Consider the following 24,816-nt stretch of genomic DNA (forward strand, 5'->3'; position numbering starts at 1 on the left):
GTGAGTTTGACCGATTCACAGTTACTGACCTTAGCTCCGTGTCCCTCCGCATTAAACGCATAACAAATAGTCCCATGACAAAAATTCGTCATAAATGCACGGTTATATCCGAAATTTTACTGTCACTTTCATTGACAACAATTAATACAACAGTAAAATAAAAATGTCAGCGAAAATTTTACTTGACATGCATTATTTCTCAATCTAAAACAAATCACTTCTCGATGACGTCATATCTCTATCCCTACCTTTTATCATGCTTTTATATCGTGAATTAAGTTATCCAACTTTAACTATGCCTTGCGCGAAGTATGTTAGCGGGGCTAAACTTTTCGAGCAAATACAATACACTAGGACATATTATTACACGCAATACAATATTTGCCATTTGCGACATGCCTGGACATTGTGCAGATTTACAAAAACAAATGTTTCAACAGTTTAAATATATATAGGCCCTACGCATTATATCACCAAACGCAATCGTGCAACTTCATTTTACTGCAACTCTACTATCACTAAGTACGCTACAGCCTTATCAACGAACTTATGCATATGCAAATGAGCCCCATTCTATACAAAATTGACACCACGCATGCGTCTAGCTGAGAGTGCGTTTCTAGACAGAGTGTGTTTCTAAAAATAGAATATTAAAATGAACGTTTCTTTCCAAATTATCGGTCACAAACTCAACGCATTTAAACAACAATTTTACATAAGTCAATCTTGTTATACATAAAGCTACCAAACACAAAAACAATTTCCACAGTCACAATTATGTGTCAAATAATTATATTTTATGCCCAATCAATTCAGTATTATACCCGCCTGCGGGAATTATACCCGCCTGCGGGAAAAATGTCGTATAATATATTAGCTCTTGAAAGAGCATATCTGATAGAGGTAAATCGTGTGAGCAAAGCCGTCTAACCTTGATACTTTGTGGGCAAAGCCGTGTACCATTACACGTTTGATAGCTGACCCGCTGGGCTGGTTATGTGATATCAACGTAGCGAAGTAAGGCCAATAAAAGATTTAATTCAAAACTTTGTGATTTAGACCATTTTAGACTGAGCTGACTGACATGCTAGGTCATTATTCCGCATTCCCATTAGATTATATAATACATATTGTTTGAAACAAAATTTGAAATATCTGGTGAATTGATTTAATTTGTAATTTGTGTATACCTGCCTGGAATTTAATTGAATACTACAAATACAGACATGTCTTCTTTTTGGCTTCGTTCATTCTGATTCAATTATTACTATTAAAACAAGCGAATTTAGTTGCGTCTTATGTTTACAGATAGAGTTCTTCGTTTAGGTTTATATACCATATCTTGCACACAGATTTTTGGCCCAAATTTTTTCGGACCTCGTAACAAAAACATTCTTGAGTAGAAATTTTCTTTTTTATTCGTTTTAAAAAACTAGATATAAGGTAAAATAATGTAAAGATAATGTAAAATAAAAAACATGTTTCACGTCCGGGTTTTTGAAAAAAAGGAGGAAGAGGGGGCTTTTTATTTTTCATTTTTTATCGCAAAATCAGTGTAAATACCCATAATTAGAGCTGTTTTAGCGTATACAATAATGCCTGGAAAAAGGAGGCGGCCTCTTTTTATTTGTTGTTCTGAGAGATAGGCCCCCTCTAACTATTACAAAACCTTATAAAAGTGTTTCTTGTATATTAGCAAGGCTATAGAAAGCATCTCTACTTCCTAGACATATTTTGTGAAAAGTTATAACTGAATTTCAAAAAATAAAAATAAAATTGAAGAAACCTCAAAAAGGAAGCGGGAGGGACGTGAAACATGTTTATTTTTTTATTTTGCCTAAATATCTAGAACCCGGTTTTTTTTCAAATTCACTAAAAATATCTGAAATTTGGGCGAAAATCAGGCTTTTTTTTAATTATAATTTTGAAAGTTGAGCATTTTTCAACCATTTTTGGCGCAAAATTCTCAAAGTTGGCAACAATTCAAAAAGATTAAGAAAACCGGGTCCTAAATATTTTTATCTAGTTTTTAAAAATTGGTATTTTTTTACTCAAGAATTTTTTCTTACGTGGTCCGAAAAAATTTGGGCAAAAAAAAAAATCGGTTTTGGGGATTTTCCTCAAAATGAGCATTTTGCCCAAATTTGACTTCGCAGATGAATTCTTCAAGTCTTTGCCATTCTAAATATATATACTTTAATAAACTTTAGGCCAATAATGTAGCAGTTATGGGAAAAAATTCCATAATTCCAGGGTTAAGACCACCCTTAAGGAATCACACCACTAAATCAAGTTCCTATTCTTTTATGTGTTAAAAGGTACCCAAGAAATCGTCATTTTCTCATAGTTATAACGTTAGCGTTCATACAAAACACCATTTTTCCAAAACAATTTTTGGTAGTTGAGCAGCTCGATTTTTCGCAGTGGTGCATCGAACATGAGGTAAACCATACCAAACTCTACAGCTCAGTGCCTCTATGTTGTGACATCAGTTGGTCCATGGAACCAAAAAACCTTCATAAAATTTCAGAATTGAAGTATTTTTCATCTTTTTATGCTCAGATGATTAGAAAAACATCCACAGAGCACAACTATCACCAAATAATTGGCATATCAGCCTTCATTTCAAACTTTTTTTTTCCATTTTAATGTACCTGGTATGGTCAGCGAATTAAGGATGCACACAGGATCACTGAAGTATTAATCTGTGGTATTGCATTTAAGACACAGAAAGAGCTCTTCTAAATTAAGTATACAAAAAACAAAACAAAACAAAACTTATTGAAAAAAATGTCGTATAATATATTAGCTCTTGAAAGAGCATATCTGATAGAGGTAAATCGTGTGAGCAAAGCCGTCTAACCTTGATACTTTGTGGGCAAAGCCGTGTACCATTACACGTTTGATAGCTGACCCGCTGGGCTGGTTATGTGATATCAACGTAGCGAAGTAAGGCCAATAAAAGATTTAATTCAAAACTTTGTGATTTAGACCATTTTAGACTGAGCTGACTGACATGCTAGGTCATTATTCCGCATTCCCATTAGATTATATAATACATATTGTTTGAAACAAAATTTGAAATATCTGGTGAATTGATTTAATTTGTAATTTGTGTATACCTGCCTGGAATTTAATTGAATACTACAAATACAGACATGTCTTCTTTTTGGCTTCGTTCATTCTGATTCAATTATTACTATTAAAACAAGCGAATTTAGTTGCGTCTTATGTTTACAGATAGAGTTCTTCGTTTAGGTTTATATACCATATCTTGCACACAGATTTTTGGCCCAAATTTTTCGGACCTCGTAACAAAAACATTCTTGAGTAGAAATTTTCTTTTTTATTCGTTTTAAAAAACTAGATATAAGGTAAAATAATGTAAAGATAATGTAAAATAAAAAACATGTTTCACGTCCGGGTTTTTGAAAAAAAAAGGAGGAAGAGGGGGCTTTTTATTTATTATTTTTTATCGCAAAATCAGTGTAAATACCCATAATTAGAGCTGTTTTAGCGTATACAATAATGCCTGGAAAAAGGAGGAGGCCTCTTTTTATTTGTTGTTCTGAGAGATAGGCCCCCTCTAACTATTACAAAACCTTATAAAAGTGTTTCTTGTATATTAGCAAGGCTATAGAAAGCATCTCTACTTCCTAGACATATTTTGTGAAAAGTTATAACTGAATTTCAAAAAATAAAAATAAAATTGAAGAAACCTCAAAAAAGGAAGCGGGAGGGGACGTGAAACATGTTTATTTTTTTATTTTGCCTAAATATCTAGAACCCGTTTTTTTTCAAATTCACTAAAAATATCTGAAATTTGGGCGAAAATCAGGCTTTTTTTTAATTATAATTTTGAAAGTTGAGCATTTTTCAACCATTTTTGGCGCAAAATTCTCAAAGTTGGCAACAATTCAAAAAGATTAAGAAAACCGGGTCCTAAATATTTTTATCTAGTTTTTAAAAATTGGTATTTTTTTACTCAAGAATTTTTTCTTACGTGGTCCGAAAAAATTTAAAAAAAAAAAAAAAATCGGTTTTGGGGATTTTCCCTCAAAAATGAGCATTTTGCCCAAATTTGACTTCGCAGATGAATTCTTCAAGTCTTTGCCATTCTAAATATATATACTTTAATAAACTTTAGGCCAATAATGTAGCAGTTATGGGAAAAAATTCCATAATTCCAGGGTTAAGACCACCCTTAAGGAATCACACCACTAAATCAAGTTCCTATTCTTTTATGTGTTAAAAGGTACCCAAGAAATCGTCATTTTCTCATAGTTATAACGTTAGCGTTCATACAAAACACCATTTTTCCAAAACAATTTTTGGTAGTTGAGCGGCTCGATTTTTCGCAGTGGTGCATCGAACATGAGGTAAACCATACCAAACTCTACAGCTCAGTGCCTCTATGTTGTGACATCAGTTGGTCCATGGAACCAAAAAACCTTCATAAAATTTCAGAATTGAAGTATTTTTCATCTTTTTATGCTCAGATGATTAGAAAAACATCCACAGAGCACAACTATCACCAAATAATTGGCATATCAGCCTTCATTTCAAACTTTTTTTTTCCATTTTAATGTACCTGGTATGGTCAGCGAATTAAGGATGCACACAGGATCACTGAAGTGTTACATGGCCAGAATTGAGTTTTCATCACTAATGTCATCTTCAAACCGTATTTTATCTTGTCATTAATAGATTTTAAAGAAATCTTAAAATTTGAACCATAAGAAAAGCTATTTTAAAGACCCTTTTTCATTAAAAATTCGTCAAAATGCAAAAGTAAATAAATCATTGTTTTCCCGCAATAGATCGCGTTCTCGTAACGCGTACTGCGGCGTACAGCTAGCAAAGACACGCACCATGGTAAACTGGATGGGCGAGGTGATTGCTGATTGAGGCGCTGGAGTCGCCAATCGCGATCACTACCGTATTTTATCGTATTGATCTCTTCCAAGGTAGGTAAAGCTTGCACCATTGCATTGCGAAACTGGGGGCCGACAGACCACCACCTTCCCCGTCCCAGAATCAGTAGGCCTACTCGATAAATTTCGCCAAAAAAAGTGCTGGTATAGTGGTATAAATATTATTATAGGCTTTTTTTATGAACATAATAGTGAATTTTTTGTTTGTTTTTGTTTTGTTTTTCAAGTTTCATTCTGAACTTGAAAAGATGAAATTTATCTGTAAGAAGTAGTTACCCGTAAGAAGCCCTGTAATGATGACGCAATCTGGTAGATACGATAGAAAACGTAGGCCCTAAATATTTTGCTAGTAGGCTAGACTTAGCCCGTGTAGTACATCATTATTCATTAGGCTTATTATTTTATGTTTAAAAATTTGTTTTATTTCATTCATTCATTCATTCGTTCGTTCATTTCATTGTTATTATTTGATTTACCAAGTTGGTGTAGTTGGACAAGAATATAGGCCTATTATATTTTATGCAGTCCCATCAGCCTTGGTTCGGGGGCCTCTGCGGTCGTTCCTCGTCTTAATTTTGAAGACCATAAAAAATAGGCAACCAGTTACTACCGGTAGGCCTATATTAGATACCTAAGGCCCTGAATAATGTTTCAAAGTGTTATCAAAACACAGATTTAAGATTCGTTTTCAAACGTTCTCTACTCCTGATTGACCATTAACGCAATGTCAAAAACGTTGACATTTCAATGCATCATATCGACCATCTAGGCATAGGCCTACAACTCTATGTCAAAAATGTCGATATTTGAAATTGGCATAGCGAGCACTCGTTTATGAATGCATTTTTCATGAATGTTTTAATGCTAAATAATAATTTCAAACGAGAAATATAATCGAAAACGCGAATTCGTGCTTTTTTCATAACCCATTTTAACTACATTTCCATTAGTAGGCCTATTAGGTCTACCATATGCCATGATTGCGATAAAAGCTTTTGGTTTTACGACACTTTTTGCAAATGTTTTGGCCGAATGCCTTTTTATTTGCAATGTTTGTCTGGCTTTCAACTTTCACGTTTATAATGTTTTCTGGATACTTTAAAATGTAAACTGCTTTAAAGCATTTTTTCATGAATGATTTCATGCAGTGTTTTAAACGCTCTTTATAGCATGATGCATATACGGTAGGCCTACTGCATAAACCAATTTAAAGCCATAAGTGTTCCGTTTTCTACTTTTGAAATTCGGTTTTGTTAGGCTATGTCAATTTCCGTGTTTTTCAGTTTTCTTGTGACCTCTCCGTGTTTTGCCCATTTAACATATATAAATGCCTACTTTTTGTCCGTTTTACAAGAAGTTTATTCAAGACATATTACAACTTTTACCACACTTTTTACACGTTTATTTGATTGAAAACAACAACAGACACACTTTTTTAAAATTTTTGTTGTTGTATTTTATTCACTTTTTATGCGGTACAAATTATTTTACAACTTTATTGTGGCTTTAGGCCTATAATAGGCCTATGACTTTTGTACGTGTTTGATATTCCGTAAAAAGTTAAAAATAAAATATGATAACAACAAACAATTACAATAACAAAAACGGAATATTGAGTAATGCGACACATCAGAATCTTTTAAAATTTTACTTGGGATGGTGTAGGCCTAGCTATAACGGGCGTTAAATGCCTATCTTTGGCGCGGACGGGCCGCTGTGGTGCCTCTCAAGCACCAACTAAAAAGAAAAAGCAACGAGTAGTAACAACATCATGTTTGCGGTTCAGAAAATTAGATTTTGTCATATTGTATATTTTACCTTCTAAATCACCAAAAAAATGCCAATCTGCTGCAGTTGGACGCCCCTTCTCATTTTCTAACTTGACCAAACGTCACAAGTCACCGGATTATATATTTATGGAATAATCTTCAAAAATGGACCTAAAATCCGCTGTATTTTTCTAAATCGCGATTTTCGGCAAGTTCACTTTTGACCACTTTTAACCATTTTTGGTCCGCCATAGCGTCTAAATGAAGCATCACTTAGGTAAGTTTTCAAGTCAAACGTTTAGATATGGCCAAAATCTAGATATTTTTTTTTTCATTTTTAAAATTAGGGCTTTTTTTTTTATCACCCATGATTCAAAAATTTGAACACGGGTCACACGTTTTTACTGATTTTTTGCCTATATTTTAAAAACTAAGCAAAATTTCGAAAAAAATAAAAAAACACTTTCTAGATTTATTTGTCTAAATTAATAAAATTCATGTTTTACAGTTTTTGATTTTCAAATAATTTTTTTATGGCGGACCAAAAAATTTTGGTCAAAAAAGCCATTTTTTGGGATTTTCTCGAAAATTGTACTTTTTGACCCAAAACTGACATTTTAAATGGATTTATGAGATCATTTCCTTTCAAAAAATGTATACTTTTATATACTTTACATAAATAGTTTTCGAGTTATGAGGTGAATAATAATGGATAATTAGTGATCCTGTGTTCTTATTTCTTCAGTCAGATAGGGTTGGACCCGATTTAGTGGTGTGATCTCTTAACAAGACCTTGCCAACGCGTGCGTGCACAAAATATCAATCAGTTCTTTGCCTTTTAAATATTTGTTATTAAAGGAAACAGCCGGACGATTTTTTAAAAGGGCATATTGTAGTACTTGCTTTTCTAGTTACATATGCTAATTAATGTAATAAATTAAGTCATCAGTGGAAATCGCCATGTTTCGATACTTCGGCTTTAGTGGCGTCACATTGCACACATTGAGCGGGCGCTTAGGTCGAGTGATAAGCGATACTGGCAACACGGAAATCAGCGCGAAACGGAACATGAAAATCGAAAACAACGTACATGTGCAACCATGACTGTTTCAAAATAGCCCGCCAAAGTCACGCAGGTAACTCCGAGATCATGCATTGAATTGGTTTGAATGAGGAATACTACGGGAACCAGCTCCTTTTGTTAGAAGTCACACATGAGTGAAGTGGATAACCTCCATAGGAAAAACTAACATTGCCCATACGGCTGTATCGATACTTGGGCTGTAGTGACGTCATCAAGAAATGATCGAAAATGGCCGCCCCCGATACCGGGAAAAGTTTAAACGAACCAGGTATGTTTGTTAATTCATAAACAATGATAATTAAGCAAAACATAACATGACCGGCTGATCCCGTTAAGTTTACAATATTCATATCTTATGAGTTAAAAGGCTCTTTGGCAATGTGCAATGATTTTGCGATCACATTATCACCCAAAGAGCAATTAAATGATGGAATTTGCTTTTGAATGTGCTGGTCATAAAACAAACAAATCAAGGAATTATAGAAATATATGTATATAAAACATTTGACACTTTCAAAGTCCATTCTTCCCATCATACAATAATTATATAATTGTATAACTCACAACGATGACTTTCCTTGTAGTTTTAATCACTGGTTCCTCAAAAGGAATCGGACAAGGCGGCTCTACATCTTGCCAAAGACCCTCAGCTTCGATTTAAGGTCTATGCTACTATGCGTAATCAGTCTACCAGACAGGATGATCTGAAAGCCAAAGCAGGGAGTAGTTTAGACGATACACTCTTTATTCGCGAATTGGATGTAACAAAACAAGAGACAATCGACAAAACTGTGAAGGAAATTGTGGAAAGAGAAGGAAGAATCCATGTCTTAGGTAGGTATTTTTGAGATGTGGTATTGAGCAAACATTATTGAATGCATATGTTTTAGTTAGTGATTTCAAAGAATCTTGACCAAAGGCAAAGTGACAATACAAGACATAATTAAGAATATTTAAAAACAGATAGACCATGAATGTTCCATAATAGACACATGGTGGGAAGTACACACAATAGAAATCATGATACGCCACCAGATATCTTATTGGTTCTGAGAGGTCATCGATCTCGGCCATGGTCAACTGTGGTCAAAGCGCTCAAAGTCCATTCTTTCCATTGTACAATATTATAAAGGTATAAGTCACTTTGGACAACGAGAACGATGACTTCCTTAGTAGTTCTAATCACTGGTTCTTCACAAGGAATCGGGCAAGAAATAGCTCTACATCTTGCCAAAGATCCTCAGCGTCGATTTAAGGTCTATGCTACTATGCGTAATCAGTCTACCAGACAGGATGATCTGAAAGCCAAAGCAGGGAGTAGTTTAGACGATACACTCTTTATTCGCGAATTGGATGTAACAAAACAAGAGACAATTGATAAAACTGTTAAGGAAATTGTGGACAGCGAAGGAAGAATCGATGTCTTAGGTAGGTATTTTTGGAATGTGGTATTGAGCTAACATTATTGAATGCATATGTTTTAGTTAGTGATTTCAAAGAATCTTTACCAAAGGCAAAGTGACAATACAAGACATAATTAAGAATATGTAAAAACAGATAGACCATGAATGTTCCATAATAGACACATGATGGGAAGTACAAACAAAAGAAATCATGATACGCCACCAGATATAAACTAGTGGTGTAATATTGTATTTTGTAGTCAATAATGCTGGAGTGGTCACGCCACTGTGGTGGGAAACTGCTTCAATGGAATCCTTCTACGATATCATGGAAGTCAACTACTTTGGATGCGTCAGAATGATTAAGGCAGTAGTCCCGTACATGAAGGAGAAACGAAGTGGCAGGATTCTTCAGTTGTCCAGTACGATTGGACTGAAAGGTAATGGTATGATCGCGTTTTTAGCTCTTTCCGAGGAGTTACATACATCATTCTTGGATATGACATGGTGCCCGATAAAACTCGATAACATAAAGTATAGATTGTCAAAAAAATGATACTGCGACATTTATAATCAACCATGAGTAATTTTTCATTGTTATAATCTAAAACTGATACGTGAATTTTATAATTAGACCTACATTTCAAAACCCTAAGATATCACTGAGACATGAAGCAACAACCTGCGACCGATCGCGAGATTCTAACAAAATTGTTTGTTTATCCAAATGTTCTTCTTTCTTCAGAATTTACTCAAAAGAAGCCCTACAAAATGAGACGGGATATCTGCATTAGATTTTAATATTAAATGCATTGAGGTTTACTAACACTTCCATGTTTATTTTCAGCAATACCTGTACTTGCACAGTACACTGGTTCCAAACGTGCTTTACAAGGCTTCAGTGAATCTATCACCCCTCCGCTGAGAAAATTTAACGTTTGGTAAGTTTCGCCTCATTATTTTAACACTTAAAAATGGCACAGAGGGTCTATATGGAATTAACCTTTTGGTTTTCGGCGATTGTACGACGTCGGTTATTTTGCCTTAAAAATTGACTGAATGAGGATGAGATGGTCGAGAGGTATATGGCGCTGCGCTATCGGCAGGTAGAATACGATCTGCGATGGTTCGAGTCTTGCGGGATCCAGGATCGTGGATATGTACCTGTGCGCGTGAACCTCGTGCGTTAATACTCAAACCATTGAGGTACAGCATATAGGAAGGAAAATTGGGATATCAAATTGAGTTAAGGGCTCTGGCAATAACGTTTGCACAATAATTACATTTTGAATACGAAGAATGTCCTTCTGATATCAAACAATTTTGATTTTTTTAATCGCGATATAATACTATTTTATGGCAAATTATTAATAATTGATATTTTTGACATTTAACAGTCCTCGAAGTATAATTTATGAATCTGATAATATTTACTTAAAGGGGGGTAACCCTATCGGTTTAGGATATGGATTCTCTTCAAACTTACATACAATGTCAAACATTGTCCCCTTTATCAATTTATGTGAGAAAACGGGAACAATTTCAGCATAAATGTGAATAATTAGCATATTAGCAAGCCAATACACTGGTACGCGTGGAAACAGGAAGTGTTCGCCTTGGCACTGAAAACCGGCTCGCCCCTGTTCACTTTTATACCCTCTATTCATAGTGATTAATCTTAAAAAACATTACATATCACTGCGCTCATTATCATTCTTGACAAGATAGCCCATGCTGTATTTACTTCGCTTAATTATTTCTTTATTTTTAGCTATATGATGCACATTTTCACATATTTATGATTTTTCTTTGTTTTATTTTTTAACTAATTTTTTTTAATGGGGGGTGCTCTCATAATTTTTTTTTCATATTCCTCGTATCATGCTTGACAATATAGGTCATGTTTCCTTATTTATTTCGCCTGTTATGTATTTCTTTATTTTTGTTTTTTGTTTTATATCATTATAGCGCCATCTATAGTTTGACATTAGGGGGCCGATTTGATGTATTTTTGCGGACGAATTGGTACTGGGGTGAAGTCTTCCGAATCTATTCCGATTTCATTCTATGACTACCCAAAACTCCCGTGTCGTGTAAAATGCGAACAACTGGTAACCTGTAAAAACCGCTGTGTTTCATGATTTCTCCGGAAATACATCGACTTGGAGCGTCAAATTTCAGGATAGTAATGAGAAAAATAGTATCTATTATGTGATACCAAACCCTCATCAACAATGAAAAAAATCGGGGGGATGATGCTGTCGATCGGGTTACGGACCTTTAAAGTGTTTGTACAACTGTTATAACTGGGAGGCAAAGCCGACGATCATTTAAATATTTTGATCTTTCGTTTTGAAGATCTAAAATTTTCCCCCCAAACACCCAAAAAATTGAGGTATTTTTGGGTTTTGGAAAAAATCTTCAATACGAAATGTCAACATTTTCAAATGATCGTCGGCTTTTCCTCCAGCTACATAGGCCTACACTTTACAGGTTCATATTATTAGATTTATACATTTTACTTCGAGGACTGTTAAATATGAAAACCAAAATTGTTTTATCTCGCCAATTTCAAAAATTCAAAATCATTTGATATCAGACGGACATTCCTCATATTCAGAATACAATTCGATTATGTCTGATGTGCTCTCATGTCCGACTGTGCAAACGTTGTTACCAGAGGTGCATAGCTTAGGTGCATAGACATGAATGTAAAAAATACTATGGCATAATCACTGGCCATCTGTGTAACCATCGAAAAATATAAGATGGGGTGTTTGGGGCTCGAGCAAACTGACAAATCAAGTTTTTGGCTTGACTTCAACGCCAAGGGATTAAGTTCCAGTAAAATGGACTGATTTTACGGGACCCAGCAGTGTAGTGAACTTCTGCGAATTGCAGCTACTGTGAACATTTTTTTACAACGTTGCGTGTCTTATAATTACACCTCTATATAACCAAATATGTTTGTACTGTTCAGGTATTTTATTTAATTATTATTTTATTCATTTAGGCCTACATTATGTACCCCAATTCAGCAGAAAGCTGGTCTAATATGTGCCACGCTATTATACGCATATTATAGGCCTATGGGTATTGTATGTCAACCAAATTATTCATTATTAAAAGAGGAGGCCTATTTGTTACAAAAAATAAGAATGTCAGAAAAGGAGCATCCAGAAATATGTTGGTTGAAATTCAAAATTCTGGGAGTTTTTAAAGAACAAAATGAGGATCAGAATGCAAAGAGGAGTCCTTGCCCTCCTAAAAGAAAACTCCTGGCAACGCCACTGGGGAGTGGGAAAGTGAGGATAGATGAATAGATGGAGGGAGGGGATGATATGGAGAGGTGGTGATGGTGGTGGTGGGGGGGCTAGGGAGAGCAAACCGATAAAATGGGCTTGTGTCCTGATTTAAATATAAAATTGACAAAGCTGACGTTTACTGGAATAATAATTGAGCTTTTATTATAATAATCCGGGACAATAATATAGGCATATCACAAGAATATTTCATTGAAACATGTTTAGAAGTATAATATTATAACATAGGCCTAATTCCCATTGCATTGGTCATCGCCAAGAGATGTAATCCATGTTTATTCAAACTAAGCGCCTATTGTAATAAGTGTTACCAACAAACCACTTCAGCAAACAAAAGGGAGAAATTTGATGCAGTCGCTTTTACATACCCTTCTTTTGATCACCCATTGATACACTTCCCTAGTTTAAACAACAAGACGCTGTTGGTACAGAAACCAATCTGACGTTCGCGTTGAAGTGAAGTTGAGCAAGAAATCGAATCGATATTTTTGAAGTTGCCGTTAAAGTTCCAGTAACTTCATTCCGCAAGCTCTCTAATCTCAACTTTATAACTCCCGATGATAACTCTCTCAATATGTCTTAGCGGCCAATTATAATACTAAATAATGAAGAAGGAGGCGGCCTGTATGCTTCACCCTAGCAGGGCGTAAGACAATGCGAGACACAAAATAATTAATGTATGCAAGGATCGGAAATAAACGATACAAGCTTCTCGGGCTTGTATCGTTTATTCCGATCCTCACATACATTAATGTGTGTCTCGCATTGTCTTACGCCCTACTACTACTAGGGTGAAGCATATAGGCCGCCTCCTTCTTCGTTAAAAATATAAGATGATATAAATTAGGTAAGGCTATGTAAGAACATGATCAACTCACATTTTGACAAATTCCATGGAAACAAAAAGGTTGATAATCTAATTAATTTCAAATTGTTTAGCTGACTTCTTGTCTCTATAATTATGAGTCGTCATTTGTGGTGTAAGGTACATATTAATACGTGAAAGTATTTTCATGAAGCGTGGCACAGTGTCATCGACCCTATATCTTCATGGCAGAAATCGCCATGGTAGGTTGAATCCACAGCCACGATTGGCCATTTGGTTCAGACCTTTGAAGCTCTTTGAGACGAATAATTAGTCGAGGGACATGACTAAGGCTACTCACAATAGCCGGGTAATTGATCTTGGTTGTGCGTGAATAAGCTTGTATACCCCATTGAGGTCAATGGTCATCGACTTTTATACTGCCTAGTAGTGAGTGCAGCTGTACTACACGATGTAGTCCATACAGGACAACGCAATATAAAATTTGAGTTTTGGTCCGATTTTGAGTTCAAAGCGCACGGCCAATTTTCAAAGCGCATTCTAGCGACCATCATATCTGTTCAACACGTATTTTCAAGTGTATGAGACCACATCTGGTTTCTTGAGAAAAATTCATTTACGGGAGATATTCATCATTTTCTAACCCGGTATCCGAAGATTTTCGTCTGATATCAAAATCGTGCATAGCAATTCACGTGTATCGATCCCGTGTATTCATTTTAGTGTCTCTGCTGCACCAAATAATTATTAGCCAGGCGGTGTCGGTATGCGTGGGTCCGTAATGCGAGTCCAATACTCTTAAAAATTCTGGGCGATCGTAAAAATGCATATTTTGGTACCTTTGTCATTGTCATAGATGTGCTAACATAGCCTGCTAGTGGTTCACCCGAAAGCCGTGTATTTAAGTCATACATGAATATGTAATTTACATACTGACAGTATTTTAATTAGCTACATGTATTTGAATGGGACTTCAGCTTCGTCAATGCTGCTGTTTTCTTCGTTTTTTGCCAAATGTTTCATTTCAAAAATAACAAATAACAATTTGAACCACTTATCCGTCACTTTTAAGCAATTTATAAACAATTTTATTATTTTTTTTGCTCTTTCGCTGGGATTACTGAATGACTTTAATCTGCATACAAAAAAATTAGTACTGCTTTTTCATATCCAAACCAAAACATGCTAATTTTATTGCTTATGGGTTGTTACGCTTGATGGATTTTTTTCTCTTTTTTTTTTTATGTCAAGACAATATCAAGGTATAAACAGCTGCTATTAGTATGGTAAAGTCTTCGTTCCAGCAACAAACCACTTCTCTGCGAACCCCGTTCAAAACACTCGTGGGAGATCATGGCTTTTTCAATTGTATTTCCTCGTCACTGGAACTCAAGTTAAATCAAGTACGTCTCCTAGCTTAGTTTAAAAAGTTCTTTAAAAACTCAGTTAATGAAAGTAGCATTTTCCTGATGTGCGTCACCATATTTTTGTTCCCCTTTGTTGTTGTTTATGTATTTTAATTTATAATGTAAGTTAATTTTAAATTGCAGTGTAAGGTAATCTTTGTATCGTGCCTTTAGCGCCATTAATGGTGAATTTGTGCGCATTATAAACCCACATTATTATTATTTATTATTATTATTATTATTATTATTATTATTATTATTATTATTATTATTATTATTATTATTATTATTATTATTATTATTATTATTAATAGGGTTGGCGCCTAGATAGCTGTTAAAGCAATAATGTGTGATTTGCATAAAGAACAGATTCCTATTTAAATGTTTGTTTTCACTGATCACATTATCCCCTTTTAATTTCGAGCCAAACAATGAGGTATAACGAAGAAAATTGCGATTTCATTCCAGCCCCTACAATGCGTGTACTACGCTCGTCGATCGTAACATGTAATACTACACGGAGCATCGCGCTCGACATGTGCACACATAAGCTCACATCCACGGGAGATGTTAGCAAGCAGTCGATCGATGAACTCTGAATATAAAAAGTGAACTTTTACTGTTATTAAAGCACTTCAGGCTTAGTCTTTTACGTGGTATTTTAGTGCACCACTGGGCATTATGATAATGCAAAAAGTAGAAATCCGAGTAAAATTGAGGGCGTCGCTGTGAAGCAAATCACACATTATGGCTTTAACCTTCTTTTTGAAGCTGACCCGTTTCATTCCTGTGATGTTTATATGCGGAAGTGCATTACATATGCGGGCTTTTGTTAGTAGGCCTACTGTTGTTTTCTTTTACTTCAGGGTTTCTGTCATCCAACCAGGATTTGTAATTACCGAAATGACAAAACACTTTGGATCCGACCCTACCGCGTTATTTAAAGCTATAACAACAGAAATTCCGGAAGACACTAGGGAGATTGTCGCGAAAATGTTAACAACCAACCCGGATGACGTCATGGGTACGGAAACGCAGACAACTGATGATTTTGCGAAGGTGGTGGAAGAAATTATCCTTTCCGAAAAACCCCATTTTTGGTACCAATCTTATAAATCAATCCAAAAAATAGCGCGTCAAGTGTTTGTAGACCCAACAGGAAATGCTATGATTGACACTTGGCTGAAGCAATAACACATATAGACTATGTCATAGTCGAATTTCGATTTAAATAAAAATATGTTATTATTAATCATGATGAACGCATCCTGTTGGAACTTAAAATTATACTGATGTGTATTATAATTAATAGTAAAATGGTCTTAAAGAGTTTATATAATTAGTGATAGTAAAAGTAAAGTATACTTATGTTATTGAATGCAACATATCTTGCATAATGGCTCACTTTAATACTGAACAATTCTGATTTTGGAATCTACCAGTTTATTCGCGAAAGCCCGAGTAAAAAATCCGACTATGTACTTTGACTTTTAAGCAGAACTTTACCCCGGGACTTCGTTCTCTAAAACACACTGTCAATCATACTTGTTTATCAATCAAATTTAATCACATGCACTAAGCATAGTGGTACAATACGCGCTAGATGTACGTTCATCCACCAACTTTCGCGCCAGCACAAAAGCGCCGCATTCCATAGATAGTTGTGTATAGTTATTGATAATGGCACGTGCCCGGAGGATTTAAACAATAACGAGATCTGGGCGACCAATCACAAGCCAGATTCATTTAAAGATGCATAACATCATAGTCTCCTCCGCAGCCAGTTTGGTTACGCTCCTCCACACATTGTGTGGAGGGAGCGTAACCAAACTGGCTGCGGAGGAGACTACATAACATCATGGCCAATTTTAGTCCAGAAATTGGCCTAGCTTTACCTAGAGACCCGTGTTAAAAATGTTAACCGCAAGTCAAAGTAAGTAGTCCACTTGGGAAGCTAACAAACAGAGGGAGTACGGTGACTGAAAAGATCAGATGTGAAAATCTATCAATTGCATACAATACAAATCAGAGTTTAAATGTAATAGCCATATAGTATGCAAAATGGGCAAGTGGACTACGGAGAAGTCTATAACACATACCGTATTCACTTTGTATCGTTTAGTGAAATGTTGCAAATAAGAGGAATAGCTTTTGATGATCGCTTTCCTATAGGATATACCATTTCATTAGAAAACAAATCTAATTGTTCAATTCAAATCTAATTGCGTGTAATCTTTGAAGTTTACATGACTTTTGTTGGCATTTAAAGTGCATAGCTGGATTGAAAGCTATTCTGTACGGCACCCCGACTGCATGGGAGAATTCTGTTCAAACATTTAATTGTATTATAACTGATAGATATTCAGCAAACACCGTTTCTATCTGTATTTAATAGATATGTTAATTAACAAAGATAAATAATCGAGTATACAAATGACAATATAATTATGTAAACCAGCCTTGATCTTAAAATGTTGACCCCGTGGTATGTCAACATGTGACCGGGCATGTGACTTTTTTGGAGTCATTGGTGCATTATTGTGTAGTCAATATTGTGTTCAATTTTTACCTATACAGCCTGTCTCAAAAAAAATTGTGCAAGTGAAAAGCACCCTCTTTAGCAATTAGAAAATACTGTTGTGACATGATGCTTACATCAACGTCAAGGACGCAGTCTTAGCTCTCAAATGCAGTTTGTCCTGTTCAATTTGCTTGTTTCAATCTCGAGATATGTTTATTTAACAACAAAAGGGCAAAATCACAATTGTGCCACTTTTACAGGGAAGAGAGCTGTACATCAATGATAGCTGAAGTTGATGCGTCTAATGCACGAGCCCTGTTAGACGCATCATTCGCATCAACATCAGCGTGCATGCATTATTTTGTCTAATTTCTCTCCCAACAAGTAATGTAAACCTATAAGGTCCGTATGCACAAAAGAGTTAGACCGGTTCTAACGTTAGACCTGGTCTAAGTGGAATTTAGTACCATGAGAAAGGACATTTTCCTTTACATTTTGCTTAAGTTATTTTGTATTATTTTTGAACGTTACATTAAAATCTTTAGAATGTGCTAGCTACTCTAGGAAGGAAATAAGAGTAAAAGGCCATGCCTGATGGAACTTAATTCCAGTTAGACCAGGTCTAACTTTAGACCCTGTCTAACTTTTTTGTGCATACGGACCTTAGTGTGCAATATTTGTTTGTCTTTTAACATGTCTTGAGTGACTAAGAGAACATTATTTACCATGATAAAATCATTGACGTGCACATGTATTTAAATTTACAGCAGAATGTTAAATATTTATTCTTTTAATCTGTAGAAAGAGAGAATGATTATTCCTGTATCATGATTAAATAGTAAAAACAGTAAAAAAAAAATTATTGTGTAATTGATGCATTCTTTGGATTTCACGAATGAACCCTTGATAAACTTGATGCTATCACTGATTTACATGTAAAGCTCTCTTCCCTAGTAAAAGTGGCATAAATGTGGTGTTACCCTTTCGTCGTTAACTAAGCATGTCTCGAGATTAAAACAAGCACATTGAACAGAACAAACGGCATTTGAGAGCTGAGACTACGCCCTTGACGTTGATGTAAGTATTTTGTCACAACGGTATTTTCTAATATTGCCAAAGAGGGCGCTTTTCACTTGCACAATTTTTTTTGAGACAGGCAATAATACATGCCGGGAGCCAAGTACCATTATGTCTGATAAGTGCAGATTGATATCTTTTCACACGAGTACACGAATATGAACACACAGAAAAAATGGCGCCATGATGTAAGGTCAGGAGAGGTGTCAAAGATCTTCGTGACTTCATATATATTACTACCGGTACTTGCATTTTTATGATACAGGGTGAGTCAAAATTGAAGTGCAATAGAGAAAGGAATCCATTTTTATTTAAGAACCGAGATGAACATTTTAGGTTTTAAAACATTTTATAAATAATATATCCATTAGTGATCTTGTGTGAAAAAATCAAGGAATTAGCATTTACCGTTTTGTTTTTATGACACATTTTATAGCGATAACCAATTTTAATGTTTGTCCAAGAGTCATCTAAAATTTGAATGTCAGCCCACTCTGTGTAAGGTAGATTTGGAACAACTGCTATTTTCTTAACCTCGTTGCCATTGAAATAAAATGGAGCATCCAAAGTGTTATTGTCCTTGGTCTGTTTAAGGAGAAGAAACATTATTTGTTGTTATTTTCATTTTCCCTTTACTTTAAAGATGTTTATTCTCTATCTAAAACATAAATTTGTAGGCGGGTTTTTCAAATGTCGAAATGAAATGCACGCAAATTCAAGTGGAGTGAATTACAAAATATCCAGAAAGTTGGACATATTAGAGTTTAAAAAACTAGAGTTGGAGTCGAATGAGATATGAAGGACTTAAAGTAATGTTAGAAAGTTTGTATGAACAGAAAAAAAGAAATTAAAGTAACGCAAATATCAACCATATTTAAGTTGAAGTCAGTTTCAGAGCTGGTGCCTTTATCGTGCATTGTGTGCTCTCATTCAAAATACATGGTACCTCGTGGACAAATAATGAAATTGGGTATCGCAGCAAAAGGGCTCATAAAAATTAAACGGTAGTAGCCAGTCACTTCATTTTTTCACAGAAGGTGACTATTGAGTGTGGCATTTATAAAAACTTTCAATAATGGGAAAGTTCAACTTGATTCTTACATCAATATCGATTCTTTGCTCTATTGCACTCTTTTGACTCACCCTGTACGTGTCACGTATTGACAGCAAATCCTAATTTCGACATTACTAACTACAACAAGTTATTCACATAAGAAGATTTTCTTTGAAACACAAATCACTGCTGTCTGATGGTTTCAGTTTCAGTTTATTTCACCAAAATATGTGGGCCAACTTCTCTGACCCCAATTACCAATTTACTAATATAAAATTAAATAATTAAAAAAACAAAAGTACATGCTACAGACGAGTAAGACAAGACATTCAAAAGTGATAGACGAAGATAGGCGAGACAAGTGCACACCGTAACGTGAAACACTGGTGGCAATATAAACATGTGTGCGTGAAGAACCCAGGATATATTTTGTTTAAAGAAATGACATTAAATTGAATTGCGTTCAAAGGTAAACTGTGATTTGGTGTATCATCAACAAACGAATTCCACAATAATGGATATTGTCTATTATAGATTCTGAACAAGGCACATTACAATTCCGGTATCTGGCGACTTTGCTAGAGGGCGTGTTTACTCTCTTCAACAAGTCAGTTTCGCTACACTAACGACAACTTTATTTAATGTTTTAAGTATTTTAATTCAGTCATTTTCCATAAATTGCACATGAATGAAAAGCATAAATCTTCCGAGAGAGCAATAAGTTCGAGCATTATTATTTTGCATCAGCATGTAATCAAAGGATGGTTTGAAAGCAAAGTCTATCAAATCATAACAATCATCAACTGATATACAAACATTAACGGTGCTTATAAAAAAAAAGGAAATCAATAAATACAGTTCTACTGAAAGAAACAATCTTGATAATGTTTTTCCATTTTAGATGATGTAATTAAAAAAAAACACATTCGAAAATCAGACCGATCATCACCTTGCATTGCTGCCAAATTAAGGTTAGCAGCTATTTTAAACTGTTGCGATTTGGTAGTTCACAGCATCTTGCGAATGGTAGTGAGCTTTGGCAAAAATTGCATTGGTCATTTCATAGCGAGTGTGTAGAAGAATTCAAATAACACAGATATACATTTGTAGGTCCCGTGGCTCTTGAGTTATGTTGTAAAGAGGGCTGAAACAACAACACTTTTGTAAAACGTACATAACTCATTTACAACAATAAATCAAGCAAGTTTTCAAAGTATATGATGTATCAAAGTATTATTTTTCAATAATATATTGATTAAGATAATGAAAATCTATTTTTGGCTGCTTCGACCAACAATGCATTACAAATACAAAACGGTGATCCAACAACCATTCTGCCGTCTTGCTCATTGTGACGGGTTCGTGGCTCTGTGACGCACAGCGACGACACCTGGGAAAATTATTTTGTACAGACAGGGAAACTAAATCAATACCCGGGATCAATACAGGTGTAACTGCTATGCACGATTTGATATTCAGACGATAAATCTTTGGATACCGGGGAAGAAAATGGTGAATATCTCCCGTAATTGTTTGTTTCTAAAGAAGCCAATTTCAACGAGTTCTGGTGAGTTGCAGCAAAAAGGAATCGATATATCGGCACCGCAGCGCACCGCAAAGAAATTGCAGCTTAGTATGAACGGACCTTAAGGCAGTAGTCCCGTACATGAAGGAGAAACGAAGTAGCAGGATCCTTCAGTTTATCAATTCGCTTGCACTATAAGATAACGATTTGCTCATGTTTTCGCTTTTCGGGTTAATCGTAATTAAGTCAATCAATCAGTCGATCAGTGGACAGGGGTCATTTTTGATCCCATCTTTATTCTCCTTCAAATGGCCTCAACAAATAGCTATGCTATTTAAATGCCATGACAGTAGCTAATATACAAATATTTACCGCTCTTGAGGGATCTGGTGGAATCTGTTGGTCCCCAAGGTGAACTGGAGACCGTTGGCCTACAATTTTCCCAACACCGCCAGGTCGAGGGCTTCTTCACCGCCGTGAAACGACTAACCCGGGCGAGTAACCATGTTCTCTGTTATTTCACCGTCAATACTGATCCTGGTACTGAACTCAGATTATGCCATGAAACCGCAGTATTTTAGCTCCAGTTCTGTGCGGTTGCTTGTGTGCTTCGTAAGACAACATGATTTTCTACACATTAATACCCCGAAACAGGTACCTGAAATCAGGCGTACGTGGCAAGTTGCACCGACCACAAGGAACTGCGACGCAGCATCGAGGTCATAGGATAATAAACTACGTTCCCATCAATGAGACACTCAATATCATCAGAAAAAGTAGAAAACGACCGCGATCTGAACCAACGTACCAATTTAAGTGTTGAGGACCTCATGGAAATCCTTGAGTGTTTATGCACCACCACTTACTTTGTCTTTCGCGGCCAATTGTATATAGACAAAAATGTGTCGGCAATCACTGCAGAATTTTGCATGGAATTTTTAGAACAGAAAGCCATGGCTACTACAGTACCCATTGATTGCCGTTCCAAGTTATGGAAGCTCTACGTCGATGACGTTTTGGAGATAGTCAAACAAGGCAGTGTAGATCAACTTACTGAACACTTGAACAAGGCAGATGACACAGGCAGCATCAAATTCACGCACGAACCAGAAAAAGAGAAACAAATCCCATTCCTGGACACGCTCTTAATTCGCAAACCAGATGGCGAAATCAAGCTCCTCATCTATAGAAAACCAACACATACAGATCAATATCTGAACTTAAACTCACACCACCCATTACAACATAAACTTGGCGTAGTCAGAACATTATTAGACAGAGCTGAGCGGATTGTCACAGATCCCAAAGACAGACAAAAAGAAGAAGACCACATCCGGCAAGCACTCAAAAATGTAACTATCCTGAATGGACAATTAATAAAGTCAAAACTCAGCAAAGAAACAAAACGCCCAAAACCAATCAATCAATCAATCAAATCAAATTTATTTCCATGTCATATTACAAACATAAACATTATACATGTAAGTCAGTACATTGGTTAAATTATATTATATTAATGAAGAATGAGAAAAAAATAGTACAAGTTATTCTGTTATCATGACATGGAGGAGCCGTTCGAAAGGCCAAAAGGCCAGCAGTGAACGACCCCCTTACTTACGCTACGTTACGTTACGTTAAATTACCTTACATTACATTATAAATTAATTCTGCAACAAACACGAGAAAAAAGATAATACCTTAAGGGGGTACTACACCCATTGCATTTTTTTTTTTGCATTTTTTTGCATTTTGTGAAGAAATGAGAAAAAAAATTGGACAAAGTGGTATGCAAAATGAAGGGGCAAATCTTCTCGTTCAATTGGTGGCATCAGTATCAATGACGCGTACATGCTTCTAATGGTATAAGCCAAAAAGTGGTACATCATTGATGTTTTAAATTCACTTCATTTTGGAAAGCTTACTATCAACGGATTTCGTTAAAATTTTGGATATGTGTTGCTAACACATTAGGGACATAATGTTGATATGTAAAATGGGAATAAGTGGTCCCTGATTTCTTTTATGACTTCATGAACTTGGTGCTCCACAACTATCAAAAAACGAACCGGTTAAAATGCTTCTATTTTCAATGTTGAGCTATATTTTGTATTTTGAACTTGCGACACTATGTCACTGAAACTTAATTAAGCCATATGTAACAGGTTACCACAACCACACTACAGCAATGTTGAAAAAGATTGTATTTTTGTCACCTATACCACCATATTAGGTAGTTTTCCGTAAGCTTCATTTTTGTGATTTTGGTAACTATTTTATATTTATTTGCCCAATCCATCTCAACTAGGCAATCTAAATTGTACTCACCATTTACATCCCAAGGTATTTTAGTATATCCACCTCACACATTTCCATTATATATCCAGTAACAGACAAAATATCACAAACCAGCTCATTGACATTCCAGACACTCAGCTCATACCTGTCAAAACACCAACCAGAGGGAACAACAAGAGATTCACCATACCATACACTCGTACAACTTTACTGAAGGGGACGTTCTTCCCAGACACCATCCGTCTTTGGAACGCCTTATCTCAGCAAGTAGTTGATTCACCATCTGTCGACGTCTTCAAGACCAGGGTCAAGGACGTCGTCTTCAGCTAAGCCAGTACCTTCCAGCCTGTTTTTAACCTGTATATAGTATCTTTTTATGCCTTTGAGTCTCATGCCTGTCATGTGTGAGAGCGTGCCACCATTTGTGCGAGTATACTCCTAGGAGGTTTATGCACAGTAACGGAAAGAAGAAGAAGAAGATATCACAGACTATCACATGTATTCAAAATTGATGCCTGAATTTGACCTGAACCAATTGACCTATAACCTGACCTTTGATGACCTTATAGCCTTTTTTAATCTCTTTTCCTAACAACACATTATAAAAGATATATACATGGAGTAGTATTAAATTGTCTATGTGGAAGAGATTAGGCCTATTTAATTTATTCAGTGTTATAATCAGTGAGTACATTTCTATAGATAGTATAACAAAGGATTTAATGTATTCTATTCATGTATTCTACTTGGACATGTTCAATAGAATAAATTATGGTTTGTTATGAAACACACATCTCAGTTACCAGGATACAGTAAACAAAAAAATATATAGGGCTAAAATGATTTTCTAAAATGGTTTAAAACCACTTTGTATGTAGAGATATTTTATAAGTTCAGGACATGAGATGATGAACATATTTATAGTGCAACAAAACAAAGAAGATGGGTACTGATGAAAATCAGGGTATTATATCGCCTTAAGCCTAATAAAACTGATATAACTGATTATAATCAACCAATCAACTGAAAATGCAATATTATAAACATGAAAATAAAAAAGCATGGACCCGCGAAAAATACTAAGTACTTTCCCTGACTATTAAATCTAGTAAGACATGATAATAGCATTTCTAAAGTGTGATTTGAACATATTAAGAGATTTAAGAGTTTTGGCATCAGAAGAAAGTTTATTCCAATGAATAGGGCCAGTGGTTCTGACACCTTTGGATGAAAAAGTGGTTTTGTTTCTAACCAGTTGGTAATTATTGATATATCTAGTGCTGTAATTATGAATGTTTTGCATTAGATTGAAATAGCTACTCAATATAGATGGAAGCATTCCCATGGAATACTTACACATATATACACATAGATAAAATTTGTACATGTCCTGTATTTTAAAGAGCTTGAGATCTTTAAAAAGAGGACTGGAATGAGATCTGTAGTGAGACAATGTTATATTTCTTACTGCTCTTTTTTGAAGTTTAAATACTTTGTCTAGATAAATATTATGAGAGTTACCCCAAGCCAAAATACCGTAAGAAATATAAGGTTGTATTAAAGAGTTATAAATACATAAAAGATTACTTTTGGACACAA

At 35.3% G+C, this 24,816-nt stretch overlaps 2 protein-coding genes across 2 annotated transcripts; both read left to right on the forward strand.

The window, feature by feature from the left end:
• The first annotated feature begins 858 nt into the window (after positions 1 to 858).
• Positions 859 to 16,497, forward strand: LOC140150378 (retinol dehydrogenase 8-like). The gene is made up of 6 exons (XM_072172387.1): positions 859 to 903; positions 8,396 to 8,621; positions 8,988 to 9,215; positions 9,451 to 9,630; positions 10,038 to 10,131; positions 15,612 to 16,497. The coding sequence occupies exons 1-6, from the start codon at positions 859 to 861 to the stop codon at positions 15,937 to 15,939; spliced, it is 1,101 nt and encodes a 366-aa protein (XP_072028488.1). The 3' UTR covers positions 15,940 to 16,497.
• Positions 16,498 to 21,875: 5,378 nt separating this feature from the next.
• LOC140150379 (uncharacterized) lies at positions 21,876 to 23,547 on the forward strand. The gene is made up of 2 exons (XM_072172388.1): positions 21,876 to 22,258; positions 23,307 to 23,547. Exons 1-2 carry the CDS (start codon positions 21,876 to 21,878, stop codon positions 23,545 to 23,547), a joined length of 624 nt encoding a protein of 207 aa, XP_072028489.1.
• The last annotated feature ends 1,269 nt before the right edge of the window (positions 23,548 to 24,816 follow it).

Source organism: Amphiura filiformis, chromosome 4, assembly GCF_039555335.1.
Source record: "Amphiura filiformis chromosome 4, Afil_fr2py, whole genome shotgun sequence".
In the NCBI taxonomy this organism is placed as follows: Eukaryota; Metazoa; Echinodermata; class Ophiuroidea; order Amphilepidida; family Amphiuridae; genus Amphiura; species Amphiura filiformis.